Here is a 15,477-nt window from a genome sequence, read left to right on the forward strand (position 1 = left end):
ATCCTTTTTGTAACTGAGAACTGTCTAAACCTGAATAAAGAGATTGGAGGTTAATTCAGAAAATGTCACCTGCATAATTCAATGTAATTTAAGCAGTGTATTAGAGAACATGCACTGGCTTTAATTGCTAGTGAAATGATTTAATCATAATTAAAACCGTATGTGTTCAGTGAGGTTTTAAAATACAAGCAAGCTTACTTAAAGATTTTGCTTTATGCTCATAACTGTTCAGAATTGAACCCGTTCATATGTAAGCACTTGCAGAATGTTTTAAGAATGTTTATATTTTTGATGGGGTAAAATCTGTTGTTAATGTATGTGTGCTATAGATGTGTATTTGCTTCATGAATTTGTAATGAAAGGATATAGAAGTACAGAAGTAGATGAGGCAAACAGCGGTGGATGGGATTTTTATGATGATACCGGGATCTGAATAAAAATTGTTTTGGTTATGTATGTGATAATAATGGAATTAATGCATAGTTAAAAGTCCTGCTAATTATACCTTCTGTGATATGTCCCTTGTAGTTGACAATTCCGATAGATTCAATACTTTCTTTCCAGTTCCGGAAACAGTGCATACAGACCCCATCTCTTAAGGGGCTTGTGATTCTGTAAAGTTGGCCTACGTCTTTTCACTGTCCTGTATTACTGCCCTAGGATGAAGATTACATGCAGTCATATAATGAGCAAGCAATGGAAGAACAAGAAGAATATACAGCTGATGAGGAGCTGGAAGAATCCCAACAAATGACAAATGAATCAGAAGAGGTATGTTGTGGATTTAATGGAAACTTAAAATAACTACTTATTTCAGAATTTGAATTTGTAGAATTGTCCATATTGCTGGGTAAGAACTGATGCAACTTTGTCAACGTTGAATTATTGGTGGTATTACCCTTTGTACAAGATGGAATTGTGATGGCATCTATATTGTCAAATATATCAGATCCCCTCCCCCCTTGGGATGAAAATCATAAGGGAGAGCTCAGAATGTCCATATTTAATCTTAGCTTCAGCACTAGAAACTTCAGGGGCCCTTTTGGGTAGGAGAATGATAGTAATACTGCATGCTGTCTGCTAAATCTCTTAACAGCTTGTGGTTCCTCGCTTTCCAGATGGGTAATCTGCTGTTGTTGGGTGTGTAGATACATTCTTTGAGGAGGAGTGTGAGCGTGGAAGGTTATCTGTGTTAGAAAGGGATTGTCAGATTGTTTGTTGTTTTGAAAGAAGTTGTGTTGGGATTGAAGTTTCTGTGAAGTTTATCTTAGTTCTTTGCTTAAGAAAAAGGATGAGTTCCTTCATTTGCAAGAAGAAAGCTTATGCCAAAAATCTGTCAAGTGTATGTTCAGTGGTTATAGCCTGGAACAGTGGTATCATACCTGTTATTAATTTGCAGCAAGTTTTTGATGTGGGATTTTTTCCTTTCCCCACCAGGAATCTTCTTTAATATTACTTTTATTCCAGTTCTTAATTAAATAGGATTGAATGGATTACCTGCTGAGAAGTGTAGTTGGAATGTGTTCCCTCTTTGGAGCTTTAACTCATCAGGAAATTAATTCCTCAAAGACGTAGCAGTGTTATTCTGTGAAGTTCTAACAAATAGGTGTGCTATGATACTGTAGTTGTATCAAACTTACTATAAAAAAACAACATTCTTTGGTAGGTGGAGAGATACATCGAAAGGGGCCACCTGCTTTATTCAGTCTTGGATATTGCAAGCATGGTATCTTACACCAAATATACCTTAACATAGTTAATTTCCTACTACCTTAGTATCACATCTACCCTTTCAAAGAACTGTGAAACACTTAAACACATTTTATACATCCACTGCATTATACACACTTTCCTTCCAGTGTTTTAAAAGCAGACTGATGCATTTGTGCTATCTGCAGCCACAGTCTGTGTGAGATGATGAAAGCACTGCACATCATGTAAAATTTAAGTACATAGCTGGGATTCACTGTCAAACTCAACTGCTTTAAGAAAGCACAGCTTCATTCGTAGAGTATGAACCAGTGAGAATTCTGTAATAATCACATTGTCTAAATTTGTCCAATTCAGGATTAAATTCCTTTCAAAAGATAACATTAATGAAAGTTGTTAATTGATTTTCTTAATGGAGCTTTTAGGTAAGTTCATCATGTAACTTCAATGTTTTGGGCACATCTTTATCTACATTCTGGCTTTATTCTGATGGCTTGCAGATTGCTACAGGTTTCTTGTTTCCAAAACAGTACCATTTTTTATTCCTTTATTATTTCTTCTGTAATTTTTTTACATTTCTCAGCAGGCTCACAATTGCACTCTCCAAATGAGAATACCACCGAGAGAGAACCTTTGTAGAATATGCAGTTTGATTTATTACGTGGTTAGATGCATGCCTCTAGCTCTGAAGAGTTTTGTTCTTTATTAAAGTGTTACATAACAGCACTTCTCCTTAAATCTCATAATATTCACTGCTTGTAAACAAGGGTAGTTGGCATTCTGCTGTAGAAAATGCAGCACAAGAATGGAGCTGTAATAGATGTGGTACAAATAAATGGCATTGTTATTTCTTGATTGAAATTTGGCATCTGAATAACTTAAGAGCAAGCTGATAAAGATGTTCAGTAGTGTTGTATTTTAAGCAGTTTCTACTAAAACCAAATAAAGCATTTCAGATCGCATGAAGAAATTTTGTAAACCAAGAGAAAAGCTTGGTTTTTCTTGTAATTTTGTAAACCAAGAGAAAAGCTGGGGAATTGAAACATGATGGGGGAAACTGGTGAATAAGGGAAGTGAGACACCTGTTAAGAGTAGCACTCAGGTGTGGGGAAGAGGCAGGAAAAGTTTGTGTTTTTTGCTAGATCAAATTCAAGGCATACTTTTTCACTTGGTATTTGATGTGAAACAGTGCTTAGAACTCAGATTTTGATTAAATAACAGTTTGTGGAGCTTCTTTGAGAAATACAGCAATGCTTCAGAAAATATTTTTGCCTTGCTGAGGTACAAAGCAAAACTCAATACCCAGAAGTTTCAGCAGCAAATGGGTGTGGTAGAACTGTCAGTTACATGAGTTTTTATGTCCTAAATATTTTTAGAGGAATAATACCACTAATTATTTCTGCTAACTCATAAAACATGTAACCTACTGAAATGAGAATTCATAATTTCTTTGTTTTATATTGGAACTAATCTCCTGTGAAGTCTGGTAGAGGGTTTCTCATTGCATAAATGTAAACCATGTCTTGGGTTATGGTGATAAAAAATGATGAGGACTTTAATCAAGGAAACATTTAATGAAGTGATGCATACTGCTTTTCTTTTGATGGAATACAGACTTGGAAAAAAAAAAAAAGCCCATTGTGTTTGTCTGAATTGTTCTGTGTTTTAGCTAAAACTTAAGCATTTTAGTTCTTTTGTTCAAGTTTGAAAGTGCTGTCTGTCGCCCTGGAGGAAAATGATAAAGAATGCAAATCAAAACAGCCAAGTTTTAAACATATTTAGAATCTCTTAGATTTGTTTCCCACCACCAGCCCCCCTCGGCCCCCCATTTTTCATCTGCGAAGTGGATATGCCCGTGGAATAGGTGTGACAACCTCTTACCTGTGTTTTGTTATTTTTTGGTCCCTTAGGGTTGAGTAAATACTGCTGCTTCAGTGTCAGGCTCTGGTCAAAGCCTCCATTGCTTATTTTCTAGCTTGTTAGTAAAAGTTTTTTGTTTCATCTTCATAATGTTTCACATGGAAATAACCTGGTTTAGCCTTTATGATTACCTGTTCTGTACATTTTAGCAATCTCTGACACAAAGTTCTCCAGACCACCTGACAGTCCCATGTTTAGGAGGATCTGTGTGAAGATCAGCATTTGTCATGCTGACTAATGTGTGCAGTTTTCCTTGGGCTATGTCTGTTATCAGTCCTGCAACTGCCTGGTAAGCGATTTGGGGCAGGAGCGCTCACTTTTTCCACAGCAGATCATAAACCAGCATGGGGAGTTCTGGTCAGTGGCAGGGATTTATGGCATAATTATTTAATGAGGATGGCAGAAAAAGCTAACCTTGTGATAGAAGAAAGGTCATTATTTTTCTTTGTAAGGAAGGGTCAGCAAAGCTCTCTGGTGGCTTTGTGCAAGGTGTCATAATAGGAAATGTTAAGCTCCCTTTGAGGAGAGCTGCTAAGAAGCCTTGACTGGCTAGTCCAGTCAGGTGACCTCAGGTGGCTGTTCAGGGGTTGTTTATGTATATGCAGAGATATTCATGATTAGCAAGTATCAAACAGAATCCTCTAAGTACTAGTATGTGTTAATTCGGTGTCTGTACTTGTGGTTTTTTCCTGTGTAAATTTAGTCTTCTGGACCATGGAATCCATTCATATATTGTCATCTTGGCAAAACAACTCATTCTGCGAGGCTGGGAGTTGGAAAAGATGATCTACATAAGTCTTGCGTGCTACAGCTATTGAACAAATTGCGGGGGAAGAGTGTGCGCTCCTACACAGCTCAGATAACCTTTCCTGGAGCTATATGTAGAGAACATATGGTTGGCTGTCAGACATGTTTGTGTCTCCATTGCAACTAATATAAATCCCTCAATAATACGTGTAATCAGACTTGGACATGGGTCAGTTAGCATTCTCGAGCACTGCCTTTCCTTGGTGCCTGCCTTTTTATTAACTCCTTTGATATTTTTTTTTTTTTGTCTTTGATATTTAATGCTTGTAAGGCAGTTGTTTAATGGGTGGCATGAGTGTTATGCTGATGAATAAAGCGAGTTAGACCCAGAAGACTACAGAATTGGTGTAAGTGGCTAAGAATAGAATAGTGCTGGTCTTGGAAAAGTTTGAGGTTTTTTTTTTATTGTGCATTAAGAAGGTAATTGTCTTGGAGTCTGTTACTACTTACATTTTTGGGCTTTTTTTAGAATGGATATATTTTTTCCCCAGAATGAGTAATTATCAAAAGGCAACAGAATTTCCACAGGTATTTTCTGTAGCGTTTCATTAGAGTTGCAAAATTTTTCAGGACAATGCAGATTGTGTTGATCATTTTAATCCTGATTCTCCAGTCTGAGCCACACGTAGAGCCTTGCATGAATAAGTTTTGCACTCACAGGTTACGTGACTGAGACTAATCTTTGATGAATAAAAAATGGAATTCCAGTGTGGCTTTTAAGGGGCATGCACATAGAGAGTGGATGAGCCTGGTTTATGCTCTAAAGTAAAGGAGGAGGCTCGCTGAGTAAGAGATCATGTCTTGCAAAACAGGTGCTCCAGTTCTGGCTTCCAAATCTTGATCTTGAAGGCAAAGTTTTTAAAGATAGTCATTGAGACAATAAAATTATTTGGTTTGTGATACTTAAAAACATAGATTTGATAGAGATACTGCTACTCCTTTCGCTTTTGGGAGTTGCTCTTTTGAAAATAAAATGCTAAACCTGTCTTTCTTTCTTGTTTTTGTTTATATTAAATCACATTAGCATCTCCTTCCTTGCTAACATCCCTCCTCTCTTCCATGACTCTCATCTGCCTCTCCTCAGAGGTGCTTTGATTATACATGGATATGTTAATCAGACTAGTTGTGCTCAATTTGTATTTGCTTTTGAGGTTTGGATTTCTTTCAGTCTTCAAGGATATTATTTTTTTGCCTGATGTCCTGTCTTGGAGCTGTGTTTAGATGCATTTTTTGGTACAATAAAGTTATGTAAAACTAATGGCTTTTAAAAATATAGGCCTTAAAGCTTTTTGTAAACTTTGGCTGTTCTCCTAGCTGTGTCTTAAAGCATTGTTTTGAGTTAGGAAATGTAGTGCGTGAATGTTTGCCTGGAATGGATAAAACACATTTTGAGGTAAGGAGATGATAAGATGAAAATAACTTGGCATCAGTAGTCCATTAAATTCCGGTAACTAAATATACAGATCACTTACCAGACCAAAGTTGGAGTAGCTTTAAGCTTGGGCTCCTATGGTGTGCTGTCTTTCAAAGTAGAAACTGTCTTGCCAGATCCTGTTTCTGATCTTGTTTCCCATGTTTCTTTTTGGATTTGGGTGGTGATGTGCTCCTGGCTAAGGAGATTTGCCATTAATTCTTTTTCTTGGTTTGTGACTTAGTATGTCTCCACCTGAGTGACACACTTGCTGTACCATTTTCGTATAAATTACTGCACCAATCTGGTTAATTAGACGGTTGTACCATTTTTTACACGTTATTTCATTCATTTTTTAACTGTCCTCAAGCATCATAAAAGTTACCATGTATATTTAGTGGCTTTGCAAAGAATTAAAATGCATGTGCAGGCTTTATGAAGTGAGCAAGTAGGCTTGTACAAGAAATAACCAAGTGCACAGTAATCAAATATTTTATGGAAAATAGTACTAAATTAGAATACTTCCAATTTTCAACTCTAGAAATCAAATATACATTGTGTAACATTCTGAACATGAATTTTATCACGCCAGCACAGGAAAATGGAATTGATTATTTATTTTTTTTTTATCTGAAGGAGAAGGATCCATTTCATTTGGGACATTGTTTCATCTAAATAAATTTTCTGTATTATAGACAGAACTGCAAAGTAAATGAGGACAAGGGAGTAGCATTCCAATATACAAATTTAGTATATGGAAATTTTATCCAAGCCTATTCTCCATTCTCTTTGCTAATTGCTGAATAAAAACTGCTAAGTATTCAAGGAGTAGAAAAAAAGACAAGTACAGTTAAACATACATAGAGGAATAAAATTGAGATATAAGGATATCTTTTTTTCTAGTGACATGCTACTGGCAGTTGTGAACAAACAAAACAAAAAATAAATGATTTAATGTTTGTATTACTTGAATCTAGTAGTCCCAGATGGTTTGCATCTTAGTCAATTCAGTGATAAAATGTTCTGTGTGCAAAAATAGCTACTAATCAGATGGTGGTTTAACTGGAGTTTCCATATTTCCTTAAATAATGCAGTGAACTAGGTTTTCTCAATAGATTTTGCTATATAATTTATATCTTTAGATTATAAAAAAATTCACCAAGCTCTTAAATGTTGTTAGGTATGAGAATAATAATAAAGCCAGCAAAATCTAAGGGACCTTTAAAGAAAGCTTTATCTTTTTCTGATGCTTGCTGATCACAAGAAAGTAGATTTTTCAGGTTATATGTCCTCTGTATTTTGTGATTCAGGCAGCTATTGAATCTCTGGAACTTCAAGAAGAAACAAAAGAAGAATCTGATGAAGAGGAGGATGATGATGAAGAGTCTGGACGATTACGTTTCAAAACTGAACGGAAAGAAGGAACGATAATTAGGCTCTCAGATGTGACAAGAGAAAGGAGAAACATTCCAGAAACTTTGGGTGAGGTTTTGTGGCAATGGACTGTTTTGAAGAGCTATACTAAAAGTAAAATTCAGGATTCACAAAACTTCTAGAGAAGAGTTTAATGGCAAAAGATAGAACAGTTGCCTTTAACTTAGACTGGCCTATATCCAAGTTATCTGAAGTCATATGTAGTCTGTTGTTGTATATGTAGTGTGTTGTCTTCTTCGCAATAATGTTTAAGCATATCATGTTTTGAAAAACAGCACAATGTTTGTTCATTGAGGCTTTTGTGGTGTCTTTAAAAGCTTTCTGTTTTCAAGCAGCAGCTATCTGATCTGTGCTTCACTAGTATTGTGGTGGCATATGTTTCAAAGAATTCCTTTCTTGCAGCTGCTCTGTTTTAGTCTAAATAAAATCCCATTGATTTATGGTTTTCAGAGTTAACTTCAAGACCCCTCATGTGCTCTGTTTACTCAATTACCTGATATTAGTGTGGTAGCTGCCCCACTGGCGATAACTATATTGGCTATGTGGTAATAATAATAATAATTAATAAAAAATGTAAAAGATGGTGTTAGGGAGATAGGCAGAAATTAAGTTTTGCCTTCAGAAAGCTATACTGTTCTCATAGTTTTGCTACTGTACCAAAATATCAATTCAAACTATGGAGAAAAAGCCCTGTCTTTTGAAGAGAATAAAGATACGCGAGAGGGGCAAACTGGTAATGAAGGCAAATTGTCAGGTACTGTTGGCTAATTGTCAGATACCACTGAGAGAAGATGTATGTTTTGATGGTACTGCAATTTTTGCCAGGCTGTAGGGACTTGATAGTTTTAGGATGGGTGCCGTGCCGCATGAGCTCGGAAGCTGGGTGCTTCTGCTTTGTTTCCAGATGAGTCAATGTCTTTGGGACCAGGGCATTCTGGAATTAAGTTCCTAGAGCACATACCTGGATTGCCGGAATTTGTCATCATGAAATTCCCTTCTTACCTTAAAAGCCTAGCTTTGCAAAGGATGTTAGTTCTAAGGATTTTTTGCTTGAGTTCCATAGCCTACTAATTGTTTAATTTGCTTGCAAGGAATTTGGGCTTTTACTATGCCTGCAAAAATTGAGAAGCCTTAATTCTATTAGAGGTGTTTTGGCTAAGAGGGCTTGTTCATAGGTAGCAAGGAGACAGCTGCAGAGGCTGAACCAGACTTTCACAGTAGTATTCATACAGGCTATATTGTGCATGATTTTGAATCAAGATCTTTTTTTATCTGTTGTTCCTGTTTAGCAAATAGCTCTTTTTGCAATTTCAGGCAAAGTGTGTATTAAGGGCCTTTATTCAGCATTGTTTGAGTAATTAGGAATTGATTCTAATTAGAATAAGACTGAAGGGAACCCTGAGAGACAGAGTAGTGTATATCTTTTATGTATCTTATTTATATGAAAGGTGCTGGTGCCTTTACAAAACAAAATGATTTAAAAACAAGGGTACACTGGAATAGCTAAATCTCTGTACATAATTGCAAGATAAATGACAGCTGCACACATTTTCGCATATTTCTGGTTTTACTCTACAATTTAATGTAGAGGTGTGACCAGACAATGAGAAAACCTATAGTGGATCTTGATTGTTAAAGAATTAGAATTATTTTAAAGTGTAATTTTAAGAGATTTGGGGATGTAGCTCTGAGATACAAGGAAAAGGTGATGCAAATATGGATGAATCTATAAAATAAAGATGTTTTTTTGAAACTGTTCTTTAGCAAAAATAGTCTTTCTGTTGTGAAATGTTTTTTATTCATACTAGTTTTTCATGTTAATTTGCTGACAAAGAGACCAGATGATTGACCATGTGATGAAAAGTTAAACAGCAAAAAATAGGTGTTTGCATATAAGTATCTGCTTGCTTTTGAGATTATAAAGCAGATTTTTGCAGATGCTACTGTTTAAAAATGAAACTTCTTTACAGAGCTACATCTCCTTACTTTAAAATCTGAACATAGTTGAGAAAACACTTAAAGAGGAATTAACATTTCAGTTGAAGTTACAAACGTAATTTCCATCCTGTCACATTTTGGTGACCTTTTGTGACAGCTTGTCTCTATTGGAGGAGTGCATTCTTACTTGCTGATTAAAGATGTCATTTGAAACCATTTTATTACCAGCAATAGTGAAATTAATCTTGACACTTGGAGACACTAGAAAAATAATTGCTGATTCACTGCATTAACTGTGTGTGTGAGAACTGTACAGTCAAGATGAGAATTAAGTGTGTGCTGGTAAAAAAAAAAAAAAAAAAAAAAAAGGGTAAAAAATACAGAGTGTTCATATGAATGTACCAGAGATCTTTCCTAAAATTTCTTTATCCAAGATAATGTAAGTAGTGGGTTTGAAAAGTTTAAAAGAGAGTTGTTGTAGGACAACTATGCACTTGATTTCTGGAGATGCCGAGTTTGTTATCTTTGATGAGAAAATACAACTTCTTTCGGTGCATGTAGTTGAAGTCTTGCCAGAGTGGGAATTGTCATTATGCTCTGGATTTAGTTACCCATTAAGGAATGTGAAGAAGAAAAATGGCTTTGTTTAGCATCACTGAAGTATTCCCTCTGTACCCAATTTAAAATACAAAACTCTATGCTTATGCAGAGCCGTTTGCAAAGTAGTAATAGAGGTAATTGTATGTAGTAGTACTTTTTGTTATTTCCTGCTTAACTGCCTTATGTTCACTCTGACAACTAGTGGCTGAGATTTCTGGCAAGACTAGGAAATTAAAATGAGTGGTTTCACCATTGTCCTGTTGCACTGTGTGCAGAAGCACATGGAGTGTTACCAGGTTGCAAGTCTGGATGATGGGGAGAAAAAAGTCAAAGATGATATGTATGGAATCTAAATTTAGAGAGCTAGTATATGTAAATGCATATGTATATGTTTTTTTATAGCAGTTCTGCAGTGTGGTTTATGTTGTAAATTTCAGCATTATCCAGGATAATAGGGATTCTGGACTTCTCAGACCTGGGGATTTGAAATGCTGTTAGTCTCAGGGAGCAACCCAAGGCAGATGCAGCTGCAGAGACCTGTGCTTAGGGTTGGTGTAGGGAGGAGCCAGCGGTACATCGCTGTAGCAGCTGACACCCACTGTCTAGGGGACATGGCAACATCCAGCCTGGCTCAGTGTTTTGGTCAGACCAGCGCACATAAGCATTTAGCCAGGGAGAAGCAGTGGGCCTTTTCATGTGAATACCTGCCTGTGCTTTGGAAGAGTCTGGGGAGGGAGAGGATCTCTTATCCATCTGTTTACCACCTTTTCTCTAGTTAGCAGTCTGATCTTGCTTTCAGGGAATACAGGGACTATTTTCCTTGCTCCCCTCCCTGCAAAACCATCTTCCCCATTATTGCCTCTCCTTGATCTCTGTATATGTGGCACAATGCTCTCAAGTTCATTAAACAGCCTACCCTAATAATTGAGCTGACTGTATATTTTGCTGCATGGTGACTGATAGCAGTATGAAACACTTGAGGTATTAATGAGTGTGGTTCACTGCAGGAGTCTTCACTTTTGCAGTCTGTCTTTAAGGCTCTGAACCTACAATTTTGTGTGTAAGCAAAATTCTTCACAGGTGGGACACTTGCTTTCGGTGGCATGTGAGGGAAGTATGCTTGATGTTAATGTGAACTTTAAAAAATTTTTAAAACCAACTGGTTATATTGCATTTCTGTGTTTATAGATATGGTCTGAATGCAATGATGCTTGCTGCAGTGAGTGCACCGGGACTTTTGTTTTGGTCAGGTGGTTTTTTTTTCCCCATTAGACACATTTTCACTTTTCTGGCTGAAAAACTGAATACCTGGACTGTGCCTATAAGGACACAGCCTTTAAAATTTGAGAACCTTTCTGTAAGGTGAGTAGGAAAACAATTCATTAGTTTCATTTTAAAGAGGGTGAAAATTACCTGCACATTGAAGATAATCAGGATTGACTTTGACCTTAATGCTGTCGTCCCTTCCCTGAGCTTAATCAGTGCAGCCCTCTGAAGTAAATTTCTTTGGAGCAGCCAACTCATTCTTCTAAAGCTGTTTCTATTCAGTGTTCTTTGATACGTGCTCAAGAGGCTGAGAGACTCAGACATCATCTTGCCTTTTAGGAAGCCTAACTCTGTTCCCAGGTTCAAGAATTGCTTTCCTCACATGTGACTCCTAATCTGTTTAATAGGAAATTGCTTCTTATCATCTTGAATGAGTATCCATGGTAGGTACTTGTTGCAATGACTGAACTTTGCTTTCCAAACTGCCTTGCTGAGTTCAGGGTTGTAATGTGAAAAGTGACAGAAAAAAATTGCCCTGCCTGCCCTATTATTGGGGAAAAAAACCCTTTCCAACTAGCAGCATGCCCAGGATGCCCTGCAGGATTTGGATCCTCTCTGGTTAAAGGGAGGGGAGCTACTGCTTTGCAATGTAGTGGCACCATTTCTTCCCATAAGTAAACTATATGGGAGCTAGTGGTGTTTTTTCCCTGCAGACCAACTAAAAGCCCATGTTAGCCCTTCCACACTTGCAAGAAACTGAACTTGCTGCAGATGTGGACAGGAAGGAGGCTTGAAATCAGACCTTTCTTTTTCCTGTTACCAGTTTTTTCATCCCTGACAGCTAAGGAAGGATGAGGTGGTGGCTGTAATTGCATCTAATACTTCTGATTGCTTTGGACAGGTGTATACATTTGTCTTAGTTTTCCTCAGAAATCAACAGTATGCACATGTAATGCCATACTACAACTTGAGGGAGTGTGCTTCCTTGCCCTTTTCTAAGCATGCTGTAAGGTTTTCCTGATAAAGCCTGATCATCTTGGGCTCTGCTGATGTCTTAAGGCAGGTGCTAGGGCACATTTCATAAGAATATCTGGTGTGATTATAAATTAAGCTTTATGCCACTTAATTGTGGTGTCTGAGGGAAGCAAAAAGGAAATAGAGAAATTTGTCTCATCGCCAACATGCACAAATGAAATAAATTATATGGTGGATCCTGGGCTTTTAGGAGTCTGTCATGTTTGCTGTGTTCTTAGACAGCAATTTATAAACTTTTCTTTTGAAAATCAAAAAGCTCCTGCTTTGTGGAGGTGCTGGATACCTCTGGAAACTGGGACATGCAAAATTACAGTCTTTGCAGGTGGTTTTTGTAGCCCAGTAGGAACAACTGCTGTAGTGGGAATGTGTGGCACTCACCCTTTTCTGCCCTTTTGCAAATCCTCACCTTCAAAGAGTTATGAAGATGTTTAAGATGGTGGTTTAGGTAGCTTTGGTTATTCGACTTGCAATAAATTTTAATGGTTTTCTGACTGCTTTAGTTAATGTATTGATGGAGGCTCTAGAGTGATGTAGATACATTGTAGTAGTGTCTCAGCTGCTGGATGCAAACTGTTTTTATTTTGATCTTCAGATATAGCCACTATGTGTAGTATTAGCAAGTAAAACCATGTTGTCCTGAAAAGCAGCCCCTGTACCCGGTCTCCTTCAACAGTAAGAGCAGACTTTAAATGTAGAACTGGAATTCTTGCACTAATTTCCATTTATATGAATTCAAACAATATTTCTGTTTGCTGGGGTGTGTTCTTCTACAGTAGTTTGATTTTACCCTGTTAGTGACAGAAGTCAGTTTTATAGTGAGGAGGGATCTGATTGGTACATGGCAAAATCCTCAGTTGCATGTTTGGGTTCAAGTTTATCCCCTTTAAGTAACTGAAACCTGGTGAGTGGCACTGCTTGTACAGTCACAGTGTGTTTCCTGAAGTTTGTTGTAGACTTTCTTGGCATTTCCAAGTAATTTGATTATCTGGGCCTGTTACTGCATGGTTTTCTCAGTGTTACCAGATTGTCCCAGGCTTCAAGCAAATTTAGCAGTCTTGAGTACTATCTGTTCTGTGGTGTTAACCTGGGACGTGAGTTGCATGGATGTTATCAGTGGCCATGTATTTGGCTTGAGCTGTGCACAGATTTTGAAGTGTGCTCTCTCTTAAGTGGAAAGATCACTTGTAAAGTACAGCTGGTTCTTAAACCACGTACAATAGACTAAATATTAAGTAATTACATGCTGGAAAAAACATTTCAGTAACCAGTCCGTCCTTCTTTGGAATGGCCAGTGTGCAAAAGTCTGGCAGATAAAATCTGTTTATGTGGAAGACCCAACCTATCCTTTACTGTAAAGTTTACTGGGGTTTTCATTGTACTGCCTGACACATCTGCAGGTAAGTGAGATGTTGTTTAAGATAATGCAAATGTGAGGGGAGCCACAGCCACCTCTTGCAGCATAAGGCAAACTTCAATAGCTTTAAAAAAAACAACCACCAAACCTTTTTGTTCATGCTTGTTTCATTTACCTGCTGCTTTTTTACTGTGCAACAGACACAAGTACGTGTGCTTTTTCCTTTTAAAGATGTCTTTAATGAAATGTTAACATGCCACCTAAAGGAGATCAAAGTGCCTGCAAATTTTATGTTAGTTACAGGGGTGCTTGCTGTAGTTCTAGCGATGTTTTTTTCATTGTGTTTTTCACCTTTTCACCCCCTCCCCTTCATCTTTCTATTTTAACAGAACTTTCTGCAGAAGCCAAAGCAGCGTTACTTGAATTTGAAGAGAGGGAAAGGCAGCTTAAACAGGGACGGTATGGCTCAAGGAGAGGAGGACGAAGAGGAGGCTCGATTATGTGCCATGGAATGGGAGAACAAAGGAGAGACAATAATGATAGGGGAAGAATGAAGGATCACAGGCCTGCACTGCTGCCAAACCAGCCATCAACAATGGTACCTTTTAATCCTTAGTATTCTTTGCACATAACTTTCAGGAAATTATGGAGAAATGCATTCTAAATTGGAATATATATTCCAGTGTACACTTTTTGCTCTTTCAGGGCACTGTTGGCAGGATGGGCTTTATGTAATGTGATTGTGAAAGTATGTGCTTAGTCTTGTTACTGGCCTCAGGTTGAGGAATCTCAAGGCCTCCAAATGAAGAGTGAATTCAAAATTATACAACCCAATCAGGCTTACCTACTGGTTTGCATAGGATGAAAAAATTAATTCCTTTCAAAGTCCTCTACATGCAACATGGAAACATATTCAGTCCCACATTATTAACAGTAATTTAGTTTTTAAAAAAAACTGTAAAAATATTTCTAGGGTTTTGTAAACTAATATTTTTGCTGACGATTCTAAAAAAAAAGAGATAATCTATTTGTATACCTGCCATGCTACTATGGAGGCAAATAAAACCCTAGGGAGCTAATCACCACTAGATAAATTGGTGTCTTGGGGGTTTTAATTGAAATTTAGCTTTGTTAGGCTTCCCCCCACCTCCCTGTGCTTTATATCACAATCTAAAAGGTGTTGCTTTTTCCATCCAAAAAAGAACCCCGGCAAGTATATGATCAAGGTAGCCCACACTTACTTAACTGCCATGAAATATATTGGAAGCTGAGATTGTAGAACAAAGCCTGTCTATGTCTTCACAGGACAAGGTCATCTGTATTAAACAAAGGGGATTTTTTCCAACAGCAGTTAACTCTAGGTGCTGATCACTAGCAAGAATCGGTGGATATCTCAGCGATTGAGAGCCCTGCAGTAGAATGCTTTGTGCTTTTAAAACAGTGAAGGTGGAATACTTTTTTTCTGTATTGCTGCAGTCTTTGCTAGTTGAGTTGATCTTAAATGATGTAAATGTTTTTGTCTCATCACAATGTCTTTTTGTGCAAACTTTGTAGCTGCTTTGCTTTATGTATATGGCTGCTGAAAAAAATGTCATGTCTGTGTTACTAAAAGGTTGCCTGTTTGGGACTCTTACTGCACTACTGTTTAGAAGTTACTGGACTAGGACTGATATCTAGTATCAGCGAGTTCAGAAGCAGAAGAATGCCTCTGAAGAGAAACACGATCATAACTTTTTATTATAACTGATTTTGGCCATTTGTGTTTGAGTGATGATCAGCAAGAGGCTTTCTTCTGTATTATGAAAGGTACCTTTGAAGGGTGTCTTTAAAGTAGTTTTTTCTTTAAGCAGTATGGATAAATGGGCTGCACTGAGATCTGAAGAATGTAGCTTAATGTGTATTTTGACTTCTGTTACTACTGTTAAGTCTCTCTTGGTCAGAGAGGCTCTTCTATATATGAGACAAAAGTTGGTGCATTTGAGGACTCAGTTTTCTGGTGATC

General features: G+C 37.4%; 1 protein-coding gene across 5 annotated transcripts in view; it reads left to right on the top strand.

Annotated features, from left to right (window-relative positions):
• The window catches only part of RBM33 (RNA binding motif protein 33), a 105,724-nt gene that overhangs the window by 20,877 nt on the left and 69,370 nt on the right, over window positions 1–15,477 (top strand). For all 5 annotated transcript variants that reach the window (XM_037385906.1, XM_037385907.1, XM_037385909.1 and 2 more), the window contains exons 6-8: window positions 661–771; window positions 7,159–7,330; window positions 13,865–14,073. In XM_037385906.1, the coding sequence (XP_037241803.1) occupies window positions 661–771; window positions 7,159–7,330; window positions 13,865–14,073 (492 nt within the window). The remainder of the gene's footprint in view (window positions 1–660; window positions 772–7,158; window positions 7,331–13,864; window positions 14,074–15,477) is intronic.

Source organism: Falco rusticolus, chromosome 4 (genome assembly GCF_015220075.1).
Source record: "Falco rusticolus isolate bFalRus1 chromosome 4, bFalRus1.pri, whole genome shotgun sequence".
Taxonomy (NCBI): domain Eukaryota; kingdom Metazoa; phylum Chordata; class Aves; order Falconiformes; family Falconidae; genus Falco; species Falco rusticolus.